We start from the raw sequence: 26,453 nt of genomic DNA on the forward strand, positions 1-26,453 counted from the left end.
AAAGTAATTTAAATTTCAAATATGAGGCAAGTCTGTTACTATACATGGTCTGAAAAGAAGAAAAAAAAAGCATGTTTATTGTCCTTTCTTCATTTAGGGAAACTAATGACTCCTCCATGTTCAGGATGTTCAATATATGAGCATGCTACCTAAAAAAAGAGAGATGACTGCTACATCAAAGTGCAGTAGACCCAAGCGTACCGAGTGTCATGCTTCTAAAACAGGGATGGGCAAAATATGGACCACAGGCCGGATCCAGCCCACCAGGCCATCTATCTGGCCCATGGAGCACCAAAAAAGTTTAAAAAATAACATTTATCTGCTTCTGGCTGCCTGTCAAAGATGACAGGAGCCAGGGGCAGCAATACCCAGGGAAAGCCGGCAGGAGTCAGAGCAAGGCTGGCTGAGCCCTGCCCCCCAAGTTCCCTCCCACAGAAGCTTCTGCTTGATCCATCTTTCACTGCTCCCCTGTGTGCCTGCTCCAGGACCACATGGCTTGGGCTGCATTGCCAAACCGTGGGAGCACAGGGCCATACTGGGACCCCAGGGCCAGGAACAGGAGGGAGTGTGTATATGGGCATGAGTCCATCCATCTGTGCAATGAGGGAGGGAGAGACAGTGTGCATCTGTGCATGTGTGTTTCCGTGCAATGAGAGAGGGAGAGACAGAGAGAGCAATGAGGGAAGGAGTGTGTGTGTTTGTTCATAGGGTGAATCCCACAAGCAGACCCCACCATACATATGCACCCACAGCCCCCTTACCCTGCCATACGTGAAGGCTCCTACCCCCACACACATCCCCCACAAACCCCATACCCACCCACACCCCACATAACCACGCCCACATGATCCATCACTCTGCACACCCCTATAAACCCCCTGACAACCCCCCCACAGACAGCCCCCCCCACAAACCTATACCCTCCCATGCCTCCCCCAGTATACAAAAGTAGGCTTCATTTTAAGCTTTTATGCAATCACCTCCATGTACTCTTCACAAACACAAGTAAATCAGGACAAAGATATTTTTTTGAAATCAAATTAATGAATGTTGTAGATGTTTGATTTTTAGAAAATAATTTGGTATTTTTCTGGTTCTGAAATGGCAAAACCCCTTGCTAAATAGGAATATTTCCTGGGGCAAAGGGAGGGACTTCTGGTGGCAAAGGCCAGGGGCTAAGGGGTGGGACTTCTGGTCCCAAGATGGTGACCTGGGATCAGGGCACTTGTCAAGGGGTGGGGTAGCCCTCGACAGCTTGCCAAAACTCAGCAAGTGGCCCTCCGCCCAAAGTAATTGCCCACCCCATTCTAAAAAATCTGATTGCTGATGTTTATTAACCTAATACCACATGTGAAATAGAGAAATGAGAGAGAAATATGTTGGAGATACCACATTTTGTTGACACACTTGTCCAAAATCATCAAATTTACTGACACAGCAACACAAGGAATTTATGAGCTTTGTCCTGCTTTATATTACAACACCATTCTAGCATGCCCATATTTAATTAGACTGGCAGAACAAATATTAAATGTCAGAAAAATCCATTTTATTTTCCTTGGGGCTATTCATGCCAGGACAGAAATAATTATCTTGAAACCCCTCATTGACTAAAAGTTCACTAAAAGTCACTAAAAGTTCCCCCATTGTTGTTTCAGGAAATAAATCACTTTTGCACATAAGCAGAATTCTTGAAATGGTTTGCATCCATACACACACACACACACACACAAGATCTACAAATGCAGTTAGTTTGAGAAAGAAAATTAAAGTGGAAATGTTCCTGTTTCTACCGCTCATGCATCTCATATAGAATTACTTCACAGTATGCTTACAGCAGTTGTTTTCATCACTGTCCTCTCCGCAGCTCTCCTCCCCTCTGCACATCTTAGAAGCATGCTTACACTTCCTATTACCACAGTTAGACTCCTCCGGACTGCAGCCTGAAGCCAAAAAAAAAAAAAAGGTTAAAGCTTCCCATTAACTGTACCATTTGACCAGGAAATGAAGAAAATGTAATGGAGCATCAATACCCTGTGATATAGGTTAAGATTATTCTTTGCATTTCCTCTCATGGTCTAAGCCCTCCTTACAGAAATCTCTGTAACGAATGCATAACACATCATAGGTTTCTACATGGAAGGAGGGGTTTTGGTTGTAGCTGTGTTGGTCTAAGGACATAGGCAGGCAAGGTTCTTTGGGTAGAGGTGGTATCTTTTATTAAAACAACTGACTCACTTGGGAAAAAGTTCTTAGCAAGCATGCAGGCAAAGCACCCTTCTATGGGCATAGGGAGTCTGCTGTTCTGAGACATCCAAAGAATGAAAGAAGCTAAAAGTATTGGAAAAAAAGGTAAGGGAAATAATGCCAAGGTAAGTAAGGGAGACACTATTATAGCTGAGTTCTCCAAGGTAGAAAAGAGGCAGTTTGGGAAAAAGTAAAACCTGGAAATTAGGAAGACAAAGGGTAGAAAAGGAAGGGAGGACAGAGAGGGGGGTTAGGAAGTGTAAATGGTAAGGTCAGGAAGGTACCTGGTGAATCAGATGTCAGATTTATGGCAGATTACAACCTGCCTGACATCTGATTCACCACATAGCTGCTTGACCTTACCATTTATACTCCCCTCCCCACTCTCTCCTCCTCTCCTTTTCTACCCTTTGTCTTCCTAATTTCCAGCTATTTACAAATTCTTATGCATAATACATTTTATTTCTATGGGGTATATGCAACAGTACTGAAAGTTAGTATATTAAATGTTAATTCCTCTGTATTTTTAATGTTATACAGCCACCCAAGTGCCTTGGTGTACCACTTTCGTTCCATAGTAATAATTACAAACTTACCACAGTCTAATTCATCACTGCCATCTGAACAATCTTGCCATCCATCACACCGACTGTTTAAAGGAATGCATGTTCTATCTGCGCACTTAAATTGTCGAGGACAAACTAAAAGAACCAAAGATGGGAAAAAGCCACAAAATTCTAAGATATTTAAAAACTTGTTTTGGATTGAGCCAAACACATTGTTTCCCTTTTTGACATCTTGAAATCCTTACACGCAACTTTCAAAATGATTGGCCTGAAAATTTGTTCTCTGTGTGCCTGACCCAAGTCAATGTAAGTGGTTTCTCTTTCATCTCTGGATCTGCCAGGCAGAACCAACCACCACAGTTTTGTCCCATAGTTTTATTAATTTCAATCAGAAAAAATGAATTGAGTCTACTTTTCTGTATACTTCACACAGAAGTGGGGGGAAAGGATCTGATAAATTAATTTCAGGCAGTTGTCTATTCCCTTCACATCTTGAAAAGGGGTAATCCACCGTTACACATCCTTTTTGCTATATATATATACCTACCTACATGTGCCACAACAGGGATCTAGGTGTTTTTACAGCAACACTTTAGTAAAATCTCACATAATGAAAGATTGTGGATACTCAGCAGTCTATGAAGAGAGGAATTTGTTTTCTCCTAATTTGCAATTATCAGGCAGGATTGCACTGGGAGAACATGGGTCTCAGAATCCTGCACCCGCATAAGCCACACACCTTGCCGACATCCTTCACCAAGCATTCATAGGCTGCCTATATACATGCTGGATCACATTCTAATTAGAACACATCAGAGCAGACTCAACTAATTGAGTCTGCTCCACATTCTAATTAGAAGGCCCCAGTGTAGCCTCATTATCACATGTACAAGCCCCCACGCATTTAAAAATGGCTGCTGGGGCGTTTTGTCTAAACCTCATTGAAAGCACCCTGAGGCCATTTATAAACCCATAGGGGTTTAATACATGTGACAGTGAGGCATTTTAATTAGAGTGGCTCTCTGGGAACTTCTCTAATTAAAACTCCCTCTCTGCCCCCGAGCGACTGTATAGGCAGCCATTGTGTCTAGGTAGCTACATTACAGGACTTGCCCTACACACAGAACCATGAAGCCCACTATTCTGGTCTTCACTGGATTGACTGTGGGTATGGCAATACACAGCTAAGTGGGAGAAGAGCGTACAATGAGTGCATACCACTAGTGTAAGGAGAAAGAACTCTGCATTGTCTTTAAAGAAAAACTTTTTTAAGCTCTTGTTCTGTACCATTCTCTATTCCATATGGCAGCCCAGGCAGCCAAGGGACCCTTAGCCAATGACTCTTCTGAAACAAGAATCACCAAGGCACAGATGAAACAGCATCCCTGGAAGTTCCCAAATGCTGAAGTCTTAATTGCCATTGGTCCTGCCCATATCCTCCCAAGCTAAAACATAAAATTGGGTCCTAAACTACTGAAATACGACAGCATTAAAAACGCCAACACATCAAAAGAACAGAAAAAACAAACACACACCTCACCAGCAAATCCAAATGAACAAAAAATGATACCACGCACAATTCTCAATCATAAAGATATCTAAGGACCCAATCACAACATTTCAAATACTGCATAGATCTTCTGAAGATCAATACTTGTTTTGTTAATAAAGGAGGCGTTTGAAAAGAGGAGTGCAGAGGTCTTTCAAAATATCAGTCATCCAAAATGCTGACTAGAGGACAGCTGTTGATAAATTTTGAAATAAAGCAGGCAAGGTTCCCATCAAACCTTAGCTTCTCCTTTAAGGGCTTATTGTTTATTCTAAACTATTCTGAAAATGAGTTCAGAACAAAATAGAAGCAATTAGTCAACTTTGAATTCACATCCTAATTAATTCATTGGGTGGCTGCTTTTATTTTGGAATAAAATTTGCTTTGTGTCATTTCTGGAAATCCACAGTAAGAGCAGCCACTGCTAAGGTAATCAGGAATAGTTAATACACTTTCAAGTCACACCTTGCATTAGTCCAGATTTATATCAATGAGAAGACAAGCCCTAAATTTGCCCCTCCTCCCCTACTAGCAGCAGTGATCACAACATGGACCTTTTAAAATGTCTTGAGAATTTCATAAGCCTTCAACAAACTGGATTTGACAATTTTTTTGGAGGTCCAACTATTATCTGCCAGTTAACAGAAGTTCTCCGGGAAGCCTGGAAATATTAACGCAAGAAATTATTTTGAAGGTTGTAGTCGTATTTTCTCAAAGTAATTCAGTGAAAAGTCCAATGCTTTAAACATCCAAATTCATGACAAATACTTTTAGATTAATAAACTTAACTAATCTAGTGAATTAGAAGTTTATCAAGATTAAGGAAGCAAAAAAATATTAACCCCTTAAATTAAAATGGACCTGTATCCACTTACGGTCCATGTAACTGAATGCTTTATATTCAATGTAAAAACCTCTATGAGTGACCAGTTCATCTGAATGGAAATTGATTGCAACTGAATAACCATAGTCTTTATTTCTCTGGCCTTCTGCAATAGCTTTGCAATACCTGGAAAGGGAAAAGAAACATTATAACTACAATTCCACTTCCATCAGATCTTAACTCTTTTTAATGTAGTGACTTTAGATTATCTTGCCAACCCAGCCTTCTTTATTATTCACCATACAAAAACACTAACATCTATGCATGGGAAATACAGTTCCAATAAAATCCATACAAGTTCCCCAAAAAGTCACAGAGGTTTTAAATGAGTGTGGTTCCCCTCCCACCGTGCAAAGATACTTTTCTTATCTTTGAAGTTACTGATTTTCACTGGGACAGGAAGCCAAAGAACAAGTCTGCAAGGCGGCCAACATTGAAAACTATGGCCTATCTATCTGGAGCCCTTCTAAAAAAGTCTCTTTAAAAGGTTTCCTGTTCAGTCCTGCAAACCCAAGAAGTTCAGTTTCCACTCACAGAATTCCACAGTCCAATTGCATGTTAACTTGGATGTATTCCTTCCCAATGATGGACACTGGACATTTGTAAAACACTTTATATTGCCACGAAAAATGAAAGCAAACTGCAATCATTACAGATGCGTTGCAACTACAAAGCAAAATTCTGAAATGACAAAGGAACTCACCCGTCAGAACAGAAATCTAGTTCAAGAGGCTGGCGAAAAATCATAGCTCCAGTGGCTCAATGAAAAACCCTGCAGTGGACCTCATGGATCACCACTGTTTTCAATCAAAGTTAACCAATTAAGCACATTTTTATTGTTATGAAATAGGGACCATGCTGCCATTAGTGACAACCGTTTGCTGTTTATCCACAAGTAATAAAGTCAGAGTGAAAACATGATAGTGTTTACAAAGCTGTAACAATTCTTCACAAGAAACAGTTGAGAAATATAAGGTTTTAGTACAAAACTTTTTATAGCACCAATTACATCCTCTCTCAAGATCACCAGGCAATTAGTAGAATTTGTTTAACTCACCTAACTCCGTCAATTTCTAACCAGTCCTTATCACATTTACTAGATCCTGGAGACTTCTCCTGAATTTGTATTACAAGAATTTTTAGTGATAACTTATAGCCAGGCAATGGTGCCTAAAATCAAAGGGTTGAAAAACAACAGAAAGGAGTTTTACTATGGCTAATATGTATTTTCAAATTGGCTCAGTATAAAGCGGAATTCAAAAGTCATGTTCTCATCAGCAAATGATGCAGACTTCAGAAATGCATGGATTCACACATTCTGTGGTGGCAGCTCTCTGGCACCAGGAGTTCTGGGCAGCAGAGCCAAGTAAGCATAGACAAGTCCTGTGCAGTTGTATCTATGTTCATGAAGCAGAAAGCCAGCAGACAAAAAAAAAGCACCAGTGGGGAGCTTGGCCTCGATACGAAGCCAAGGGACAGCTGCTTTGGGACACAACACTCACTGGAAAGGCAAAATTGGATACATCCAAGTAAGGGAACTTCCTACTCTTTCTAGTAGTGTTGGGGTGCTGCTGTCTCCATGATGGTCAGGAAATGTGAAAGGCGATGATTTTTGTGGGTGATATCTGAATGCACTGCATCCTAACTATGCAGTTGGTTCAATAAAAGACATCACCCACAAAAATCCTTGCCTCTGCTGTTTCTAGCATGTTTAGGGAAAAACAGAACTATACTAAAAAACACCTGAATAACATTTCAGGTTTTTCCTCCTGAAACAATCGAGCAATGCCCTCAATATGGAACACTGATCCTAACTCATGCAGTGACAGAAACTGCCATACCCTCACAGTCTAAGATGCTTTCCTATCTTGCACATCATATGTGACACTGCCAAATCCTGTCTCCTTAATGGACAGTGGACGTTTTTGCTCCTACCCCCTCCAAAAAGACCCCAAAACCTCAGCTGCAGCATAGGTAAGAATATTAACTGCCATCAGATTTGTTCAACGCTGTTGCTAGCATGGTTCTCAGGATGGTTTCCTTTATTTCCTTCCTGTTTTACTACCTCAGGATGTGCAATGAAGAACTTTGCACAAAATCACTATGAATTCCAAGTGCAAGGACTTACTCTGATTATCCAGCTGCAGTCAATGCTTGGTGGATAGTAACTTGGATAATAAGGGGAGCTCACAGTCCCATTCCATGAGATGTAACGCCCGCCACATACTGGGAGAAAAAAAAACATTAGTTAACAACCCAATTACAGAAATTGCAATTACATAAGTTGCACTCAGGGGTCAGCCCATGGGCCAGATCTGGCCCACAAAGATCTGATGCAGCCCAACATGGCCACACAGCTCCACCACTGCAGTGCCTGTTTTTCTTACAACTAAACTTACCATTACAGGTAACAAATCAGCAGCACTTGGTGAAGGGGCATGAATAGCAGGGGTTGCAGTAGGGGAAGGGGCATGGGGGGTATTTTTCCCTGATGGTAATTGTGTATATGCAGAAGCAGACACCATTAATGAACCACCTAGAGCCAGGGACAAAAAGTCACCTTTGGAAAAGATGTTCTAGTTCTAACCCCAGGAAGACTAACCCTAAGAAGCAGAAGGATAGTATTCCCCAGACTCAGCTGCTTAGCTGACTGAAACCTGCTTCAAGCAGATACAGTGTGGGTTATTAGGATGATACTTCAATATCGTTGTCTCAGGCAAAACCCAGACAGTAACATTCTAAATTACTAGTGACTATTAAGTATGAATATGCCCATGTCAAATGTTCAACTTGATTTGATTACCTACCAATTTTAGGAACTGCTTGGAAGTAGGCTTTTAGTATGCTGTTCTCTTTTCTTTTGTCCAGCGAGAAGGTGACCAGCATTACATTACTTGATGAAGTTAACCGAACAATGGGGGGATTCCAAGCCCCTGGTACTCCACACCACCTGAGAAGCATGCAGATTTGATTAGACTGTGATTTCTATATTATTTATACTTCTGCTCAGTTATATGGTAACAATGCCTAGAGCCCTGAACTCCATTGTGTTAGAGGATATACCAAGAGAATAAAACAGATTCACTCCAATACTTAATGCTTGGTGATGTTTTATGCCATAGGGCCCTTCTAGATGTTCAGATAAAGGTGAGATGGGACCTGATGTGCGAGCCGCATGTTCATGCTTCTTGCTATGCCACACATGCGTAGCAGGAGGCATGATTGTGGGATTATGCATTAGAACCTATCATGCCTTATTACTGGTTCAGGGGGAACCTGGGATCATGATCCCAGGGTCTGCCTCCACCAGCAAGTAGTAAACTCCCATGGCTGGGAGGCCCCTCAGCAGACCAGGCTCCCAGATGCAAGGACACCCTAGGCTTTCCTGTACCTAGGAGACTGCTGCTGATGCAGGCTTCCAGCAGTGGGAGCATCCCAGGCATTGCTGCAGCTGGAAAACCGCAGCTAAATGCAGGCTTCCAGTGGTGGGGCCACCTGGGACAGCCCCATCAGCTATAAGCTCCTAGACCTTGGGGTGCACATGCACCACCACCCCTAATTAGCTGACTGGGCTCCCAGGTGGCAGAGGGGCTGGCTAGGACATGAGAGTAACAAAACTATAGAGCCATGTGGCTGTCCCCAACCAAGCCTGGTTTGCTGGGGCTCAAACTGCTGCAGACCCAGTCGCTGTTCACATATGCATTTCTGTGCAGTAAATGACTCTGCCATAAAATAATACTGTCCCCAACAGTATTATCCTATGGTGGAGTCAATTAATTTACTGCATGCCAATAGCAGTGCACGTGTAGACAGTGATGCTTTTCTGTGGAGCTAATTAGTTAACTCTGCAGTAAAGCTCACATGTAGATGCACCAAGTGACCACAGAAGTTTACTGTGTGAAATACATTTGTTGTTATCTTAACTTTTTAATGAGTTAAACCTTAATGAGTTTCATTTCCTACTCCTCTACTGAGACACTGCCTATTTAGTGTTCCCGGTTTACCTTCTCTAAAAAACATATATTATTTAATATACTTCTATTGCATTCCTTTTTATTCATCTTTTACCAAAAATGAACAGTCTTAATTTTTCTCCGCTCTTCATCATCAGATAGTCATCTTCTGATGCCCTTACCATTCATATTAGTCACCTGTTTGAGCCATTCTATTTTTACTCTGCCTTTTTGACATGGGACTACGAGAATGAGAGGGTGAAGACATATAAAAAGGGCCTGAAAATTTACCCAAGTTGCATGCTTTTGCAGTATATAATCACAGCCTTACTTCATACCCTCATAGCTAGCTTGTTGCCATGGTACATGTTCACCACTGCATTGCATAGGAGGTAAATCAGAACTATTTATGATGTGGTCGTCTGCTTGGATGGGATGCCTATACAAATGTATCATGAAGAAACTAAGGATCATTAAGGAAGATTTCCCTACAGTTGACTTGATAAACCAGTGGGGCTGAGGTTTAAAAGTACATGATGTTAACCTCACGTCTTCATCTTCCATGTGTATAGCTGCATTCTCCCTTCTCCTGCAACATGACTTACACTGCCAAATACACAGAAAAGGATGGTCCTTTGAAACAACTCAACTGCTTTTCCTCTCACATGTCTTGGATCACACACAAAAGCTGAAATACTCAAAGTACTAAGAACTTTCTATATTAAAGATAACACTGGATACAACACAAATAGTATAAACCCCACAGATTATCTCCTCTCAGCTAAGAATAGTGGAAATGTGTCCATACCATTTGTCCACACCATACAGGATCTGTTGCAAACATTTCACGTAGTCAGATACTAGTAATTTCATTGCTGCTTAAAAAGTAGTGGGCATGCAAGGAAATGCACGGACTCTGTCAGTCAGCAAGGAAACAAACATACCATTCAACTTGTGCCCAACAGAGAGAGAGTAAGGCAACATGTGATAAGTTTTTCCAGAATGAGAACAGGCTGAGAAAGAAACCTCCAATTACATATAGACTTTCTTTCCAAGTATGGTTCTTTTTCTTGAGTATACTTAGTTCTTTCAGTGTACTCAAACCCTATTTTTTGTAGGTTGCTATATACAAGCATCAATGCATAAGCTAGTTCCATATACCAAGTGCATGAATTAAACTGGGGGAAAATGCCCTTATCCAAAGCTGTACCTAAAAATACTACGAGCTGCTTGATATTAATGAACATTTCTCTTCTGTTTGTTTTAAAGTAGTGTTCTTATTAAAAGTAATAAGAGGGAAGTTGATGGCCCTTGAAATTGACATCTACTCCATAAATAAAAAAGTGCATCAGAGGAATTTCCTGTCATAAGCTACCCAAGTAGCTAATTTGAGGGTAATTTAAAACTAACACTAATTGGTGGCTGCACAATATCTGGTCTCTTTGCTGAACTCAAAAGGTGAGTATTAGATCTAAATATCATTAATATTTGCCAAGTGGATCTCTGTTAATAAGAACTGGCAAGAGCCCATCTACTTATTTTAGATAGGTTTGTGATATCAATGATACTGAATCTCAGTCACTACTAACCCTGGCTGTATTCTGAACAGACTTTTTCAAGGTGCATGATTCTCTATTTCACTGCCAGTCCCTTGAGCTATTCAACCTTCAGGCAACCGTTTTTGAATAAAGATGTGTTCAGAAGAGCTCCTACAGGCAGTGGGTGCATGTGCTTGGGGTTTTTGTTCTTTTATTTAAGCCCAAAAGTAGCATTTTGTGTACAGTCATACCTTGTAATGATCTTGTTCTGAAGAGGGAGGAGGAAATCATATGCTGATAATCTGTGAGATGCACAGCTCCCCGGAATAACGCCATGCAATGTAAGAATGACAAGTCTCACAACATAGTTAGAAGGAACTCGCAGCCGCCACTGGTAAAAAGATTTCTTGGGATTCATCAAAGTCAAACTCCTGTTGTTACCTGGCTTTGCATATAGGTCAAAGGATACTGTTAAACAGAAGACACTACATCAGCAGCTGCAAAATTCAAAACCAAGGGAAGGCAAATAGAAATTAAACTGTGGAAGTCTCAGTATAAATCAAATGGATAGAAGCCGTCTGCAAAATAAGGCTTCATCACAACAGACATACTTCTAGATGTCAGCAGACAAGACAAGGACTGCACATATGATAAAACTATACAGCAATACATTCTCAAACAAAACAGGTGGTCCCCTCTCCAACAAGGCTGAGGTGAAACTATGAAAATAAAAGCTTCATACAGTTGGTTTGGTCTGTAGATATCTAAAGTCTTTCAGCTGCACATCTCTAGGAGCACTTCTATGTCCTAAAAATAAGAGAATCTGTGTGCAAGGATCTGTATCCTGTAACTTCCTCTTAACTCCGGCCTTCCAATTCAGCCTGAACTCTTTCTTCTGCAAGTCTGTAGGCCATTTTTGGAATATCTTTATGCTAATAGATTAACTTAATTTTGGCAGAAACCCTACGTACATACACATTTCTCTCCTATGCCTGCCAACAAATCCCAGTACTCCATACTCCAGCATGTGCAGAGCCTGCTCTTCTTCCCATACACAAGCACATAATTCATTCCTGAAGTGAACTGAAACCCTATTCATTCTGCTGTCAGCCTGAAAAATCTTCATCCCTACCATCTTAAATTTCCACGGGATAAACACTTTCTCCTTTGCCTCTGCCACTAGATTATTCTCTCTCTGCTTTAGTTCTAACATGAATCCATTGTCCTGAATTTACAGGTCAGAGGCAGACAACCTCATGTGAAAATTAAAACCAATGGAACTGCATATTTCCAATGTGATGGTCAATATTTTCTAAGTTGGGTGTCTAGATTTAAGCTGTTCAACCTATTAGAAGAGCTATGAAATGGCTTGCTTTCTGGGTACTAAGCAGCAATCTCTTTCTCAATACAAGACATGGAAAGCTGCACGTTCTCATTAACCTTGAAAATGACATGTTCCTAAATAAGTTTTAAAAGCTCAACATTAGGTATCCAAAAGATTTTGGAGAGCACTTGCAAAGAATTTTCGCACTATTACTTACACAAAACGAGTTCTTCAAGGGAAGGACTGTCTACTCCTGTGTATGGGCAGTGACCAAAAAAGGGGTCCCCATTCTCATTTGGTTTCTTGACTCTACTATAATTAATGCCTGGGACTCTGATCACTTTGTTGATAAAGGGACTTTTTTTTGCAAGTAGTATTACTTATTATTACTTGGTATTTCATTACCTGACTTTAAGGTCACATCATACTCAGTAGCATCTGCAACTTAAATTAAAAAGGGAGTATCAGTCAGATATAAGCAAGCATACATACTTTAAAAGAACTAGTAGACTTATTTTAATCAAATGCATATTTACCAAAAAGATCCATTGTAAAGCGATCAAAATTCTCTTCTACCAAAAGGCTTTCAGCAGAAGAATTAACACTCCAAGGTACTTGCTTCCTGATTATTTTCTTCTGCTTCAGTGAGATCAGTTTTTTGAAAGAGCCAGTAATATCTTGTGGTGCCCAGAATATACTCCAGCAGTAGACTTTGAGACCATCTTCTCCTTCACTATGGGAAGGAAGGGGAGATTTATAAGAAGCTTTTATATACATTTATGTAGGCTTTTGTTGTTTTAGAGCCAAGTTTAACTAGTTTGCACACTAGATGGCTTGGCTGCATGGTTGTGTAGACTCTACATGGTTGTATATACTCTCTTAGTGCAAGTGTTTTTAAGTGGGGAGTTTTGGAAATGGTCAAAGGTCATCCCCCACACTCACCCCTGAAATGCATCTTTCCCACAATTAAAGGCCTGATTCCTTCTGAGAAAGGTCTGCCAGAATTCAAAACAAATGAATTTGTTTCACAATCTGAGAACAAGTCTTGCATTTTTGTCAGCTTGAGGAAACAAATTATACAGAAAAATGGAAACAGATAAAATCCAGTTGGAAACTGCTTTTCAAAATTTCATCAGAGGGAGGGATAGGTTCAAAAGCAACCCTGAAACAAACCTATAAAACAACTAAAACTTTGGTCTTGCTTGATAGTTTTTGTCAGCAAGCAATAGATACAGAAAGCAAAACTCTTCAGAGAAAATGCTAAGATTCCATGAAAATTACATATAGCTGTTGGTTTTAAAGTAGGCTACCAAACTTGCCTATTTTCTCTTCTTTTAATTCTGCATAACCATCCCAGTTAAGCCATTTAAGACAAAACAAAAAAATACCAAAAGATACTCAAAAACATTTCTTTAATTCAGAGTACGTGGACTTACCTAAATGCAGCAACCACTGAATTCAAGTAATATTTCCCTAAGGTAGAAGATTCATAGAATTCTGCAAACTGACAGTTAAATAATTAGAAAGACAAATATAAGACTAAAAGAAATTGGTTACATTTTTGTGTCTAATACACTTTTTAAATGGTCATAGCATGATCACCTCAGTAGTAAAGTTACATCTTGCAGATACTGTCATCATTTTCACAGAAGATAAAAACTTTCTAATTTTAAGAGCAATAGCCATGTGCATATTTCTACTAAAATTTTCATTGCAATGCAGAAAAATTTTCTCTTTTACAACCAAGCGGAAGAAAATCTTTGATTTTCAGCCAGGAAAGAAGACACCTTCTAAAGGAATTTATAGCATTTTAAACTTAATTATGTATTTAGATTCATTACACACCATGGCAAATTTCTGGTTTATAATTCAGTCATGGATGACTCATGTTGGCCACATACAAAGCAGCTTTGAGACACTAGATTAACTCTGTTGGGAAATACAAGTTAACAGAGGGCTGCTTTGTCTCTAAAACTTCTGTTCGCATGGACCCAGGAAACTGAATTGATCTCACAAATACAAGTCACGAGAAGTGCAAGAATGCAAGCATTGTTGTGATGCTTGTAAGAGAAAACAAAAAAAGTGTGCGCATTCAATTTAAACAGTACTTAAAAGCCCACAGACAAAGGGAAACAAATCCATGCAAAATAGTTAATATGAACAGAAAAAGCAAATAGAAAAGATAAATGTCATGAACAGAGTAGTGGGTTTCTCTTAATGTAAGATTTTGTACTTCCTCTAAGACCAGGGTGCGGCACCTGGCTACTTATATTCCCAGTGCACTACTGCAACACAACAGGTTTACAGCCTCCCAGCCACTTGCCCATCTTATCTAGCACTTGTCTTCAGCTTTGTAACTTAACTCTCTCAAACTAATCCTAGATTTCACTCATTTGAAAGAATAGAAACAATACCTGTGACTCAAAGCTTAACTTTATACCAAAGCTGGAATTTCACAAGATGGACTTCAACCAGTGGTAAGAAATGCTTCCAAGATTTCTTATTTTACACATGAGAACTTACATAACTCTGGATCATTTCTGCTTGCAATAGAAATTTCTGTGACTTTGGATCAGTGAGGTCACTTGCGTACGTCAGGTTTGGGATTTCTACACTTCCACCAATATAAATAAATGAGAATGCTGGAGCTAAAAATAAAAAAATAAATATAAAGGATCATGCATTAGCAGTTTAATATACATTGTTGAAAACATTACAGATGCTTGTGAAAGGATTAAATTAAACCTTAATATTACTGAAAATAGGCCTCTAAGAGAAGTACATGGCTATATGGTACACACATTGAATCAAGCACCTCTTAATTCAGTGACTGAAGACAATACCTTGGAAGAAACAGAAGTGCATTGCTACAGGAAAAGAAAACAGGTAAGAGTAAGTCAACTTCTATATGTACAGTACATTCACATTTTTATGGTTTTAGGCTAGGATTTTTAAGGGAAATCTAAAGGAATTAGATATCCAAGCCCTTTTGAAAATGTGTCTGGACTGAAGACAGCTAATCTAGTAGGCTCCTTTGAAAGTTGCAGCTGTCACGATTATAGTATTTACCAGGAGAGTCAAAAGGACCATTTACAGCTTTATTATTCTTTAATCAGTTTATCACTTAAATCAATGCACCCCCTCCCATCTCTGCAAAATGCTATAAACAAAAAGGGAGACTCATTAAATTTAGTTTTCTATAAAATGCACCTTTCCAAGCATGGTGTATTCAAATTCTCAATGCTTAGCAAAAAACACTGGTAAGAGAAATGGCACTTACATAATGAATAGTGCAAGACTAGCACAAATACAGTGACTGCTAAGGAAATAATGGGTAATATTCCTAGATGCCATCTCAGCCGTTTCAAAAAAGAACAATTCAGAAATGAGCTTTCTTCTTGGGAAGACTGGACCCAATGCAGGCTTGGACTCTATTTAGGGAAAGAAAAAGGGGGAGGGTGGAATTAAATAGTCAGACAATAAAATGAGGACAGTTGTTCTGCTATACCTCTGCATTTAAAAAAAGAAAAAAAGGTTTTCTTTTAAAATTGCAACAATATGCTTTTGCTGTACCATGTGTAGAAACTTTCATGATTCTAGATTACTCATTTGCAGTTTCAATTTCTGCTGCCAACTTCAGGATACAACAAGTTTATCATCACCTCAGTTACAAGCAGGGTCAAATGTGTTCCCAAATAACAATACACACTATTGTTTAAAAAACTCATGGAATAAGTCTTAGCTGCAGTCCCTTACCTGCCCAGACACACACTCACAATCATCAGGAGATGGTATGCTGTATACAACTGACACCCTTTTGGAAGCAACAGACTGTATCATGATGCTTGGAAGATTTGATTCCTGCAAATCAAAATTCTGAAAGAAACTTAAAATTAGCCTAATTGTTTTAACAACATTCAGAAGAGGTGTATGTCTTCCTCTTGCTTCTTTCCTTTCACCTTCGCCATACTGCTTAGAGAGAAACAGCCGATCTGAAATCAAGGTAGGTGGGAAGGGAAAAAAGTCACCATCACTGTAACTCTTTGTTTTCCTAACTAGCTCAGTAGGATATGGATTCCACAAAAATATCCCAGTTACTAGTCTTCTTTGGAAAGACATGGGCAAGATAAACTTACAGCTGGTTATGTAAAGAGGGGGGTATGCGTGTGTGTGTGTGCGCGTGTGCGTGTGCGTGCACGCATTACACAAATGTAAACCTCAGGTTGAACTGAATATTCTACTGAACAACAGAAGGAAACCATAGGAATAGTATCAAAGGAACAAAAGTGTTTAACTTCCATGAAAAAATTACTTCAGTGACTGTAAAAATAACAATATTGTGCCTCTGTTGGGCAATATTTTTCTCAGCTTCCTAATTTATTTATTTGTTTTTAAACCAATAGCTTTACGTGGACAAAACAACAAACAAAGTGAAATTGTGCCTGTGATGCAAGAAAACTAATAGTACTTTTAAGGCCCAGTTTCAATAATTAGTTTTTGAAAAGTCTGAGAAATACAAAAGCCAGAAAGATTCTGTTTGAGAGCAGTTAGTCCCCTATGAGGTTAAGGATTGCAAAACAAATGGCAGGAAAATAATTCTCTTTCATGTAGTCCTCCTCTTTCAGCCTATGGCCACCTTATAAGTAGCCTGTTGATTGACTGGAATTTCTTTACTCAGGACAGAAGGAACATGTAGAAAAGCACTGGTCAAGACTACTTTTTAAGTATCTTTTTTATATTACTAACCATAAGTAAATTAGAGATAAATAAAAAACGCTTGAAACCTTAATTTTGTTCAGTGCCCAATTCTGCTGCAGTTTGTACCTATTAAGATTAAAATTCACACAGATTTTTAAACACTTTTGCCTGAATAAGAAACAAGAACACGAGTGTCTTTCACAAAGCAGTATTTAAACACTCTGCAAAAGGACTTTGACATTTTGTCTGAGAACTATCACACAGGCAAACTGTGCAGTACCATCTCCATTTTGAGGACCTTGAGGCATGGAAGTAAAAGTCACTTTTCTAAACAGAAGTGGGTGACTTACTACATTCAATCTTACACTTTACCTGAATGTACCTCCCTTATTTTCTTCTAGAACTAGTAGAATTTGTGATGAAAATCCACTCTGAAACCTCAGGCATGTGTGCAATAATTGGCAATGTGGTTAAGAAACTGGACACATTTTTTTAATTAAATATAACATTTAATGGAGGTTTCACCATTAATTTTGCTCCAAGTTGACCATTTCTGAATTACAAAACTGAAGGCACGTATCTGTGAATCCATGGAGCAAAATTTGACACCCTTGTGTAGACTCCAGGAAAATTTGGTCTTCCACAGCCATAGCCCCAGCTGACAATACCTGTCAAAAACCATTTCCCATCATAATTGCTTCGACATGACAGAGGTCCACCAGAATCACCCTGAAAAATAAAAATTTTAGTTATACATGGATCTGTAATAAAAACAACTGAGACAAAATCCCAGTGTATTTACTTAAAGTTCCACCGAGCTGAATGGAATTTTGCCTAAATAATTACACAAGACCTTGTTTTTCAAAAAACAAAGTCAAATGACAACAATACAAACCAAACTTCTCCATGTACATCAATTTATACCACAGATGACCAAGATATGGCCTACGGGCCAGATCTAGGTCATGAAATCTTGTCATCCAACCTGTGGGGAACCTCACGGATCTAAAAAATTGGCAATGTGGCAAGTGGCAGAAGCATTACATTTCACAGTTCTTGGAACCTTAGCAATTAATGTTGCCAGTGCTCAACTTGCCACCAAATTTCCAGACCCTGGTGAGAGCCCTACAGGCCAAATCCAGACCATGGAGCCATATCATCTCACTTGCAAGGCTATCTATGGAAGAAAAAAAATCTGGTGTCAGGAAGAGTAGCAGCTGCCAGGGCTTCAGGAAACGCAGCAATGAATGCTGCCACCACCAAATGCCAGGCCCACAGGCCAGATGATGCAACTCTGCACTCCAGTTCTGGTCTGCCACTGATTCAGTCTGCAGGACTACGTGAGTCGGGCACCACCAATTTATATGCTTGTGTATTTAGTTTTTCCATCATCTATTTCTTCATGACTTGTGATCAAATTAGGCTTAATTCCCACAAACTGAGCTTAAGGTTACTACTAAAAAGTAATAACATTATTAATAATTTTATTGGAAGACATTTGAGGATTTCATGTTATCTTCCCCAGATTCAGACAGAGATAAAATTCTGTCTCTGCACACCAGGTGAAATTCTGATGTATACACACCTTCTCCTGATTTATTAGGTTGTTTAATACATTAGCAGTAGTTGCATGCATACCTCTGACGGAAAAACCTAGACCTCTATGTTGGTATTCCACACAAACTGGTAACTTCTTAAAAATACACACACACGTCATTAAAATTTAAAACTGAGATCCATAAAAAGGATGGTAAGGGACCCAATCTACCCCTATTTAAGTTAAATGCAAGTACAAACCAATTGGAACTGTTAATTAAGCCATCATCTTCCTTTATATTATTAAAAAGCACAGTGTAACAGCTTTTAGCTTTAAAATATTTATAAAGAAATAAGCATTTAGAATTCATCATTAAAACATTTGCTGTGAAATTTATGAACTCTGACAAAGAGAATATAGTAATGGCTTTTCTTTTTTTCCCCATCACTAGGTTATCCTACAGGTAATACTATACATATATTTTGGGGGGAAGTTGATGATCCGTGGTATCATTCCTCCATCTTCCTGGCACAAATTTATGTCCAGGAGTAAGATTCAAGTTTGACCTTAATTTGGTAACAGATGCCCCATATTACAAGGTACAGTAGGATAATTATTAGAGTTTGTTATAATAATTCCAATGGAAGTATCTAATTTGATTAACTCTACATGTTGTGCACAGTTATGTTGAATATATCTGATTTTTTGACTAGGCCATTTGACTGAATTGTAGAAGGATTTTATTTGGACTTTGTCATGATTTAGCTCACAGATTAGTCAATGATCCAACTCCAATATTATCATTAACAACAACCAAAATAGGATGCTTTGGTGTTACTGAAGCGACATTTGAGAATTTGTACATTGCTGTAAAATTCAAAGATACAATTTTTGTCATAATTCAGGAAATTTTAAGTGTTGGCTTTTCCTACAGAATGGAAATTCAATGACTTGATAAACTCTAGTTATTACCAGATGCCAACCACTACCATTGACTTCAGGGGAACACATACCAGTCTTCCATGCCAGAGAAGTATAGCTGATGCATGTTAAATTTCCTTTCCCTGAGTTTTGGCCAGCAAGCCACCCACATGGCTGCATGACTGGAGAATATTCTTCAAGTAAACAATGCTTTAAATGCTTTTTACTTGCCTTGTCTGGCACTAATGGAAGGATAAAAAATAGGTCCAAAGCTTAATCCACATTTGTATATCAGCTAGTACTGCAAAGGACTTAAAAACTCAGACGGTGAAGTTACACGTTACACTCAGACCACATGAAATCCAAGGAATTTTAAGTGGTGTTAAAGTTAGAATGCATTGTGTGCAGTTGCATGATGAAAGTTAATACCAACACCATTTCTTGCCTATACAGTTTTACTCAGGAAAATGACTGGACAAGTGGAGATTACCAAACTCCATGGTTATTATCTGTCTCTCCAGATAATACACGATACATACTTTGCAGCCATCTCTTTTCCCAGACATAACCCCCGCACATAGCATCCTGGCTGTGATAAGCCCATATATCGAATGACACAGTGTTTGGTCAAAAATTTCTATTTCTGCTTTCTGCAGAATTGCTGAACCATCATCATCTGGAAAAAGCATTGAAATAAAAACTGATATATTAAACCCTCAAAAGTATTCATGTATTTTTAAATTATGCAAAAATCTACAAAATGTTACCCACAAACAGTTTAGTCCCTTGTGCCTGGTGACGACAATTTTAATTATAATACTGTGGGCCACAAATAAACGGTTTCATCTGAGATGTATGCCACAGTGTCAGTTCCTTCCTTTGTACCTTTTACCTCTACCCAACACTGTACAGATAAGGGCCTGCTTTCATCTATGAAAGACAGCTCTGTTCCGAAACAGCTTATCACTGCTACTTGTTGTTCCCATTTGTTCCCTGGCTACACTGCCCTGCATCTTGACAAAACAAATAGGGTTGTTTAGAAAATAATGGCACTTCTTGAAATGTTCTGATATTCCAAACATTTCCACTTCTTATTAAAAAGAAAATGCATCCTTTCAAGTTAGGTTGTTTTGCAAGAGATTTACCCAGAGGCTTGGTGGTTAGAGCCTGAGGTTCATGTTTCTGTTTCAGAGTAACTGGGGGGGGAGAACTCTGCTATCTCTAAAATGTTCTGCAAAAGATCTGCTTTGGCTAGGAGAGAATTTAGTCATATTTTTCTACCAAATCTAACAGTAGTAACTGCTCCACTTGAACAGAAAAGAGCCTAACAATACAACTTTATCAGACTTTAAAAATAAACTTAAAAAAAAATCTTTTCCATTCTCCCTACTTTGTGTTAGTAGTGTGCAGGCTTGTTCCTCTTCATTTTGGAATTATACTAGTTTAGAAGATCAGTTAACAAGTTGACTGTCAACCTTACCCTCATTAAAAGCAAAGAAATAAAAGATATACAGGAGAAAAGAAGACGTGTACTCTTGAGGCGCTCTCTGAAGCTGCAAGATGCATCTAGGACAGAGAGGACTGACCAAACTAAGAAGACTCCATGATTCAGAAACAGGCCATGAGTGCCACAAAAGGATGCCAGATTCCCTAGGAAATTTAATTCATGCTCCAAGAAATCCCAACTGGTGAGGAAACTTGAGCAAGATTTACTGTTTTTAGTCTGGAACTTTGCACTTTTTATGCTATGAAAAAGCATGGAGTGAGTGAGTCCATGCACTTATCACGTAGCTGTTTAAGACTTAAATGCAAACCAAAAGGTTCACCCCTTCATTGGAATCCAGTGTAATCCAGTGACAGTAGAGTCTGAGGAGACAATACAAGGCTTGGGAGATGGATATAGACCCCAGATTCCATCTCTCATAAGCTGTGCACTAGATATGCCAGAAAAGAATTAATTGTATTCTGACTCAAAGAGGATAAAGCAGATTAGAGGGATTTCAGCATGTCAGTCACCCACCCCAGATTAGTTTTGTAAGTACTCATCTAGGAGAGCCTAACCCAATATACAATAGTTAGTATGAAAAAGAAACATTACATCAGTTAGATCAGGAGTGGGCAAAACGTGGCCCACAGTCCGGATGCAGCCTGCCAGGCCATTCTAGCCAGCCCATGGGGCCCCTAATTGTTAATTTTCTAAGTTTTTTATCTGCCCCTGGCTGCCTGTCACGCAGCCCTCAATGGCTTGCCAAAACGCAGTAAGTGGCCCTCCACCTGAAATGATCGCCTGCTCCTGAGTTAGATTCATCCCCTGAGACCTTAACACAAATCATTATTTCCCAGTCTGCCTAGTTCCCACAGGAACTCCGGCCTGTTGAGTTCTCCAAACAAGATATCATACTTGATTTTCTTGGGAAGGTTATTCAGAATGCTGAGACACTAACAGTGACAGCCAGTGATCCAAAGCACATATCCCAGCATATTAAATTGAAGTTAGGGCTGGATGCATCCCAGTTAAATGTCCACTATTCTATGATCTAGCTCATTTCTCAATTAGCTGAAAATTGTGCTTCTCCATTCTCTCTAGACTGTACAACAAAATAAAATCTCCTTCTGGAAAGTATTGTTCCATATGAAACAGTCCTGTTTGAATCAATAAATGTGTAGATTTCACTATCGTATTAAATAACAAGTCTCTCTCATCATTGCCAATTAATCCCTAAGCGTTTATATAAACTGCTAACAAGCTAGAAGAGAGCTATCTTCTCCATTTCTGAATTCAGTACAGAGACTATTACAACTGCTCTCACAAATGAGTAGTTAAAAGATTACACCATCACTGCATTAACCAAGTAGGAAGAATAGAGCATGCAAAGGAGAGTTTGAGTCTGGACTTCTTTACTGCAATAAACAGTGGCGACTAATTCTAGATACAAGTCAAATTCAGAGCCACTGCAACTTTACTCAAGAGAGCAGAGATGCTGCTGCTTATACACAGAGCTAAATAAGGCCTAACAAGTGGAGCTCACCTGCCTCTTGCCTTTGGCCCCAACCTGTAACCCAGCACTTCTCACCCCCACGTGCTTTATGTGAAAGAGGAGGTATGCAGATGGGCTGAATGACATGTCTTAATGTGTCTGGCCAAGGTATGCTTAACTGTAGCAGTGCAATATCATAGTCATAGTTTCTGCTGTTGTAGTATTCATGGACAATGATTCGTCTGACTGAAGACACAAACTTGGCCTTCCCTTGAGTGCGCATCCCCAAGTGTGCAGTCCAAGCTCTAGGATCAGATAATCTAATTGAGAAGAGAGCAATACACCATTGACATTTAGGATAACTTTTTAGGGAACGCGTCCATAGCACAATGGTAAGACCAACATGTTAAAAAAGACAATGAACCAAAGAAGAGGCTGTGTGACAGCCTATAAAACTTTTTTAAAATTTTTCATATCATCTTGCCTACTGCCGTTGGCAAGAGTCACCAATACTACACAATAGATGCTTGCTTGTATTTCAAAGTTAAGCTTCCCAAGGGTCTATGTTTAAAGATGTTTTCAAAAGCTTGAACCCAGGGGAAAAAGTAAAGTTTTTCTACGTACGTGAATTAAGATATAAAAAAGAAATATTTTCCCTAATATTATGTTGGCTGAAACAGGTCATTTAAATGAAGTGAAATAATATCACAGTATGCAATTAAACCATTGGGTGCTACTTTACCGCCACATGCAGAGGTGCTAAGAACAGTCTGAGTCCATTTAGTAGAAGTCATTATTTACCTGGTCCCCTGAAAACAATGAGCTGCAGACACAAGCCATTCCCTTGCTATCACTGAAGCCCCACAATGAGGAACTCCCACAAAATGGAGACCGACTTGCCAAGGCCATTCACCTTCTTCTGTGTCAGCGCCTCCTATGATTCGATGGACATGGACATGACTGTTTCTGCTGCTGCCACAGCCTGAAAGAGAATGTTTAGGCTTATTTTATTTCTAGTGCTATCACAGTATTCATGGGTGAGGCTGCTTTCTATAAACAGAGAAAGAAAAAAAAATGCCCCACCCTTTAAAAACAGTATGAATGCTTTTACTGAAAAGCTTTCAGAGGAAGCAGAAGTCTTAGATTTGTTTTATCACTACTTGGGAACCAAACATGAGGTTAGTACATTGGCATGGAAGCATGGGAAATCCAGGTTCTTTTCACAGTTCTAGCACAGACTATGGGCAAGTCACTCGCACACAGTTGCCCTTGATCAAACTTCATGTGGCCATACTTGGTTTGGAACAAAAGTGCCCATGCTGGAGTTAGTCAGGAGCAGCTCATGTGCTTAAAAGTTCATGTTAATTCACTTAAAATTCTAAGCCCTTATCTTCTGTGTCCTGATTTGATGTCCATGAAGCATCCTTATTTCAATGTTGGAAGGATTCACTAAATATATAAAACAGAGAGAAAAATTTCAAATCCTCATACCCATTCAAGTGCTTCAACCCCTGAACTAAAATGATGCCTCTGGAGAGGAAAAAAAAAACACAGTTCAGCATCACTGAACTTTAATTCTTGCTCCAATATATTCAAAAAATGAATCATTGACAGTTAAAGCTGCATGATTTGGATACTTAATCATTTGGGCCCAATGATTTGAAGTAAACTCAGAGCCTGAAATTTCAGTGTTGTTAACTCACAAATTGCTGGCACCATGATTTTCACTCCCTGCTACAGTTTTATTAGACAAAAATTTCATCCAGAAATTTAGCAGGTAAGGGACAGAGATCCCTCAACAGGAACTTCCTCAAGCTCATTTCAGAAACAACTGGGACTAAAACTTAAGGATGTGAAACGGTGTAATCTACATGGTTTTTGTACATGTATGTAAATTACACCAGGATAAGGAATGGACAGATAAACAGTTATCCCAGAGTAGTAGCCACAGTAAGCTCAAATGCAGTATTAGATAGAAGGAAGAAGTAATACACTATTTGGACTGAGCAAACAAATTTCCTCTGGTAGCCATGGACACACGACATCTAAGCCAGCATATTTTTGGTTGATACTTTTTCCTTAGTTCCATGGGTTTGCTCCTCTTTTTTGCTGGTGTAAAGGTAGTTTACATTGGTGTAAATCAGTATCCATTCTTAGTTTAAGATGGTATAACAGAGCAAAATCTCATCCATTTTTCTGCCATTATTCAGAGAGAACCTTTGTTACACATGTAGTATCCCTTTTTCACGATCCTTACTAGCTTAATCACATGTAGGAGTAAGTGGTGAATCTGGCACTACTTACAGTTCAAGAGCTCTGGTTCTTTACCTAAGATGATACAGGTTCATGCTTTCACATCCATAGATGTTGGAGTTGTCTGTACAAATTGGGCTCAGAAGCAACTTTGATGATGCTATGTGTAACTGCTAGACCACACTGAACCCAGAACCAGAGAGAAATGTAGCAGGAAAAGAGCTTAGGTTGTGTCCCAGGCTTAAGATCCTGCTATTTTGATTCGTGGAGCCCATCCACCAATCAGGACGCAGCAAGAGAAATAAAGGCACGCCCCTTTCCTGGGGGGAGGGGGAGAAGAGCTTCCCTGGACCTGACTGAAGACTGCAACACTGTCAGGTCTGGAAGACTTCAGGGGCAAAGCCCTGGAGCATATAAAAGGAGCTGCGTGCCCAGCATGAGGGGCAGATGTGGTGAGGGACTCAAGAAAAGTGGAGCCAAGGAAAGCTGGGAAGCTCTCCCCCAGTGGCCAATAGGCCAAGGCTCCTGAAGCTGCCACTGGAGAAGCAGCCTTGGGAGCAGTGCGAGACCACTCGGGCTGTTGATGGCACACAAAGACGGTGCACCAAGACCCAGCCCTGAGAGCGGTGTGAGATCACTTGGGCCCATCACGGTGAGCTGTTTGGTGCACGGACCCCAGGCTTTGGGAGCCACAAGGGTGGCTCAAGCCTGCAACCGCAGCAGGACCAGCAGGCCACACAGTGCATGGGGCAGAGCAGGCCCCAGCTCCCAGCAAGCAGCCAGGTCTCACGGTGCACAGGGCAGCACATGGGCCCAATCCTTGGGAGCCAGGGAGCACTGGAGGCTAATTGGGTTAGCCACCTGGCATGGGGACAGCTGGCTGGAACCTGAAGGGCCCAGCCTGTGCTAAAAGAGCCCTCAGTGCTGAAGCCAGGGCACAGGGAAATAGTAGTGCTGGAGCATGAGTCCCAGCACCCAGGAGTAAGCAGCAGTGGTGCAACACCTGACAGGAGCTGAGCCCTCGGTCCCCAGAGCAGGGCACAGGGTGGGGAGGAGCCCAGTCATCTGGGAGAGGCCTGGAGAGGTGCCCTAGCAGAGGAGACCCCATCAAGCTGCGCCCTGGCCACTGCCACCTGAGGAAGTGAGTCACTGGACCTTGAGTCCCACAGGGGAAAGACGTTTGGGGTGGGCAAACCCAGAGAAGGAGCTGGGTGAGCAGCCCTCTACCTAGTCAAGGCCCTAAGGGGAGAGACCCCTGGTGCTTCCTGGACACCCCCCAAGGGACCCCATTGGAAGGAGGACTCTCTCTTGCCATGGGTCAGGGACTATATTAAGGAGTTGGTGTTATTAAGATTGTACCTGTTTGCGCCTTATATTTTGTAATTGAAATGTTGTATTGTGATGTTGTATTGTGTTGATGCTGCTGAAATTGCTTTATTGTGATGGGTAAATAGTGTTATTTAGGGTTTGACCTTGGTTGTTGGTTAATGTTCACTGTGTAAGTATATGTATATAATATTTTGTTTTATGATTATGTACATTATAACTCAATACACTGTATATAGTTAAGAACTTTGGGCTTGGGCTAACTCTATAGAGGAAAGGGGGATCTGCATCCCTCTCACAGCACCCCCTCCTGCCTACCCATCCCATCCAATTGAGAATAGGGCACACCCTTGGGTGTCCCCAAGTTACAGAAACAACAGAAACCTGATAACCAGCATTGCATTGCCACTTCCAAACATATGCATTACGCTGATATTGCACATTGTTTCTCTGTCCAAAGGCCCTGAGCCATATAAAGGATCAGAATATTTGAGGTAATAAAACTTAACTTTCCAGAAAGCAAGGCCTCATTCTCAAGAGCCTAACTCTGGTATATATAGGGGACAAGACACTTCAAGCTATTGCCAGTGAGCTACACAATCTCATGAGTATGCTGGCCAGTTTGAATCCAGCCCTGTTTAGCAGGGACTAAAGTCTTGTCTACCCTACCATCTCTCCCA

General features: G+C 40.1%; 2 protein-coding genes across 2 annotated transcripts in view; both read right to left on the reverse strand.

The window, feature by feature from the left end:
- The window catches only part of LOC109305598 (suppressor of tumorigenicity 14 protein-like), a 33,302-nt gene extending 17,242 nt beyond the window's left edge, over window positions 1-16,060 (reverse strand). The window contains exons 1-13 of the mRNA XM_019528589.1: window positions 15,817-16,060; window positions 15,341-15,491; window positions 14,584-14,708; window positions 13,497-13,564; window positions 12,597-12,793; window positions 12,466-12,504; window positions 10,988-11,204; window positions 8,053-8,195; window positions 7,374-7,471; window positions 6,303-6,415; window positions 5,238-5,371; window positions 2,844-2,948; window positions 1,836-1,943 (exon numbers count right to left, since the gene is read on the reverse strand). Of these exons, the coding sequence (XP_019384134.1) occupies window positions 1,836-1,943; window positions 2,844-2,948; window positions 5,238-5,371; window positions 6,303-6,415; window positions 7,374-7,471; window positions 8,053-8,195; window positions 10,988-11,204; window positions 12,466-12,504; window positions 12,597-12,793; window positions 13,497-13,564; window positions 14,584-14,708; window positions 15,341-15,491; window positions 15,817-15,900 (1,582 nt within the window). The 5' untranslated portion in view covers window positions 15,901-16,060. The remainder of the gene's footprint in view (window positions 1-1,835; window positions 1,944-2,843; window positions 2,949-5,237; window positions 5,372-6,302; window positions 6,416-7,373; window positions 7,472-8,052; window positions 8,196-10,987; window positions 11,205-12,465; window positions 12,505-12,596; window positions 12,794-13,496; window positions 13,565-14,583; window positions 14,709-15,340; window positions 15,492-15,816) is intronic.
- Window positions 16,061-17,222: 1,162 nt separating this feature from the next.
- TMPRSS7 (transmembrane protease, serine 7) overlaps window positions 17,223-26,453 on the reverse strand; it is a 59,741-nt gene continuing 50,510 nt past the window's right edge. The window contains exons 16-19 of the mRNA XM_019557092.1: window positions 22,996-23,176; window positions 22,246-22,514; window positions 19,756-19,892; window positions 17,223-17,487 (exon numbers count right to left, since the gene is read on the reverse strand). Coding sequence (XP_019412637.1) covers window positions 17,317-17,487; window positions 19,756-19,892; window positions 22,246-22,514; window positions 22,996-23,176 — 758 coding nt within the window. The 3' untranslated portion in view covers window positions 17,223-17,316. The remainder of the gene's footprint in view (window positions 17,488-19,755; window positions 19,893-22,245; window positions 22,515-22,995; window positions 23,177-26,453) is intronic.

Source organism: Crocodylus porosus, unplaced genomic scaffold (assembly GCF_001723895.1).
Source record: "Crocodylus porosus isolate Cpor-Errol unplaced genomic scaffold, CroPor_comp1, whole genome shotgun sequence".
Lineage (NCBI taxonomy): Eukaryota > Metazoa > Chordata > Crocodylia > Crocodylidae > Crocodylus > Crocodylus porosus.